Genomic DNA, 3,446 nt, shown 5'->3' with positions numbered 1-3,446 from the left:
CCAGCGCTCATGCCTTCACACCTCTTCCCCAGTGTGGGTGTGACCTATGACCTATGCACCTTTCTTCCAACCAACAGATGAGGGCAAAGGCCTGCCCAGGTGTTACTGTGATTATCGCATCCAATCTCATGTGTGACTTGCTGGGTGATTTTGTCTCCCTTGTTGGTGCTGAGGATGCAAACAGCTGTGTTGCAAAAGCCCCTGGGATCAACAGCTGAGGACGGGTGACCTCCAGCTGGCAGCCACAGAGACACCCGGAACTGTGTGCTGCCAACACCCGGGTCTGGGAGCAGATCCTTCCCTGGCTGAGCCTCGGGCGCTACCACAGTGGGCCCAGCTGATGTGTCCATCGCACCTTGTGAAAGGCAGGCTGTAAACTCTGCCCTGACTCCCGACCCACAGGCCCTGAGATAATAACTGTGTTGTTTTGCTAAGTAAGCCATGCTCCTTGGATTTGGAGGATCCCTAAGGCCACCCCCAGGTGTGATGAGTTACAAGGACTCACAATTTCGCTTTATTGCAGTGAAAGGCCACAGAATAAAATCATCAGTGGAAAAAAGCACACAGAGCAGGGTTCAAGAGGGTTCCCTGCCATGGAGTTTGCCAAAAAGGGGGCCTCTCCCAGGCTTTTCCGGGGCTCAGTCATGGTGACACAGCCGGGGCCCACGAGCTCACTGAGTCTCCAGCCTCTGCTGAGGTCCAGGTGCTTCTCCAGGGCCCAGAGCTGCCAGGCAGGCAAGGCCACTCTTAGGCCAGATCTTCCAAGCACTCAGAACCAATTAAGTCCTGTTGCACCACATGACAGGACTGACTTCAAAAGCAGGATCTTTAGTCAAGTTGCCAGCCTTCTCGAAGGCTGGGAGAGACTGCAGGAAACCACTGTTTAAATCCAGGAGGAATCTTTACATCCTTGCTTGCTTTATGATCAGAGAGTTTCCCTGCCTTAAGCCAAACAGCCAGAAGGCAGGGTGCAGGGGAGAGCAGGCCGAGACCTTGCATTCATACAGGAGGCTCTCCTCACTGGCCACTGAGTAGAAGGCAAGCTTCCCCTCCTCCAGGTCCAGCCAGATGCCCACCACCCCAGGTCTGTCGGATCCCAGGACAGTTTCCTTGGCCATGGTCCACGCAGAGAGCTTGCCAGTCCCCTTCCATTCCACACACCAAGAGTCCATAGTCCTTCCCAGAATCCGGTCCCGGGCCATGGTCCAGGAAGCCACCCCAACTGCCCAGTGGTTGCAATGCTGAGTGTCCACTTCCCAGTACTGCCGCCCAGAGGAGAGGGCTTGGGAACAGAACACCTGGCTGGCTGAAAACCTCTGGGGACTCCACGGATAGTTCTGTTGGCGATGAGACACCGTCACTGTCCGGCAATCCTTCGAGACTTCCAGGCTGCAGGACAGGCTCCCTGAGTCAAAGGTTGGGCTGATGGCCCCTAGGGAGGAGAAAATACCACCTCAAGAACAGGGCCACGTTAGCTTTTGATTATCTACTAAAAACTCCCTCAGCAGCAAAAGCAACATTGTATCTTTTGGTGTTTTACTCATATAAGCTCTGAAAAATCTGTGTATCAACTTGGAATTGTCTATGCATACACAGTTGCAGCAACTATACCTCCTATCAGTGACTAACCGCTCACCAACACTTGTGTGCTCACCAACACTTGTGTGCCGGAGTACCTCAGGCTCTTGGCACGCCTGCGCCCGTGACCCTCATGGCCATCCCACCAAGAGAAGTACTGCTACCATCTCCATTTCACGGATGAGGGAACCGAAGCTCTAAGAAGTTTAGTAGCTCATCCCAGCTTCTGCAGATAAAGAGCAGAGCTGCTGGGATCCAAACCCATGGCTCCGGGATGCAAGCATCAGTAGCAGTACCGAAGCAGATGGGGAAACAAGCACCTGGCTGTAACTGGCTTGCATGCTTACAGGGTGTCTGGGATCTCTAAGTGCTCATGGGGGTAGCTGTGCCCGATATTGGGGAATCTCAATCTTCTTTGTCTTTGGACAGAGCTCCAAAGGAGGGACCTGGTCTGACAGCAAACCCATGGACTCTGCATCAGGGAAATGGCACAGTATGTTCTTGCAGCCCCTCTCTGCAGTGGACCAAACACAAGTTTGTTCATCACAAACACCCAGGGATCAAACTCAGGACCTTGCTCTTGCCAGATAGGTGCTTATGCCGCTAGGCTACCTCCCCAGGTCCCAAGGTTTAAATGCACAAGTTTTAAGTGCACATTATACTTACACTGAGCAAACTGGGAGGGCCTCTTGGGTGCAGGCCAGCTCCGATCAGGCTGTGTGCATGAGGGGGAACACAGAGCTTCCGGAAGTTCCGCTAAGGAATCAAAAACAAGGAAAAAGTCCCATCAGAAAAAGGCAAATGAGCCAGGTGTGGTGGTGAATGTGCATAATCCCAGCCCTGCAGGGGCTGAGACAGGAGGATCACTGTGCATTCGAGGCCAGCCTGGAATCACTGTGCATTTGAGGACGGCCCTCCAAAGAAAGAGGCAAATGAAGGTGTCCAGATATCAAGATCCAGGCACCTGGCTTGCCTTCCTCATTGGCACTGTGTGCCTCAGGACTCGATCACAGTATTCAGGCAGGTGCACACCCAGGCCCAGGTTCTCACTGTGCACAATTTGCAGTCTGTTTCCCTGTTCACATGGCCCCCGTGTGAAGGCTTTAAACCCCGTGTAAAGGAGTAGCGTAAGCTCCATCTCAACTGCCACCACCGCCTTACCCCTCTCCACCCACCAAATTGAGCTGTTAGCTTCAAGCACCAATATGTGGCGGCACATGCTAGAGGCGTCCTGGGTGAAGATGAAACCTTCCCCTATTTGGAGTTTGGTGCAAAGTTCTTGTTGGCATTTTGTTTTTGTTTTGTTTTGTCTTTTTGAGACAAAGTTTCAAAATGGAGTTCAGCCTGGCCTCAAACTCACAGCGAACCTCCCTTCTCAGGTTCCCAAGTGAGAACTGGGATTATAGGTGTCCATTTGGATTCTGAAGTGACAGCAACATACAATAAATCTACAGTGCAGTCCACAGCAAGGAAAGGCACTGTCTAGGGTATGGGCCTGTGCCAACTTTGGGCCTAAGAACAGGAAAACTGCCCATCAAAAGCCATTCTGGAAGCTCAGATGGGCACTGAAGCAACTCAGGGTTCCACCTATTGATTCTGTATGGCAGATGTAAGAGGTGACTGAAAAATATGGTAAATATTAAGCCTTTTTTTTGTGTGTGTGCTGGGAATCAAACTTGGGGCCTTGTGCTTGCCAGGCAAGCGCTGTATTATTGAACTATGCTGAACTATTGAGCTACCCAGCCCCTAAATTATTTTTAAAATTTCAAAATACTTCCCCCTTTTTGAATACACTGATGTCATCATTCTTGGCAATGACTCTGTTACTGTAATACCTTTTATAACTTAAACAGTCACTGTATCTTTTT

At 51.2% G+C, this 3,446-nt stretch overlaps 1 protein-coding gene across 1 annotated transcript in view; it reads right to left on the bottom strand.

Annotated features, from left to right (window-relative positions):
- Rnf135 (ring finger protein 135) overlaps positions 1-3,446 on the bottom strand; it is a 9,548-nt gene that overhangs the window by 1,204 nt on the left and 4,898 nt on the right. The window contains exons 3-4 of the mRNA XM_023719853.1: positions 2,245-2,334; positions 506-1,432 (exon numbers count right to left, since the gene is read on the bottom strand). Coding sequence (XP_023575621.1) covers positions 903-1,432; positions 2,245-2,334 — 620 coding nt within the window. The 3' untranslated portion in view covers positions 506-902. The remainder of the gene's footprint in view (positions 1-505; positions 1,433-2,244; positions 2,335-3,446) is intronic.

This window comes from Octodon degus, unplaced genomic scaffold, assembly GCF_000260255.1.
Source record: "Octodon degus isolate 3935 unplaced genomic scaffold, OctDeg1.0 scaffold00072, whole genome shotgun sequence".
Lineage (NCBI taxonomy): Eukaryota > Metazoa > Chordata > Mammalia > Rodentia > Octodontidae > Octodon > Octodon degus.
This window is presented reverse-complemented; position numbering and strand designations above follow the sequence as displayed.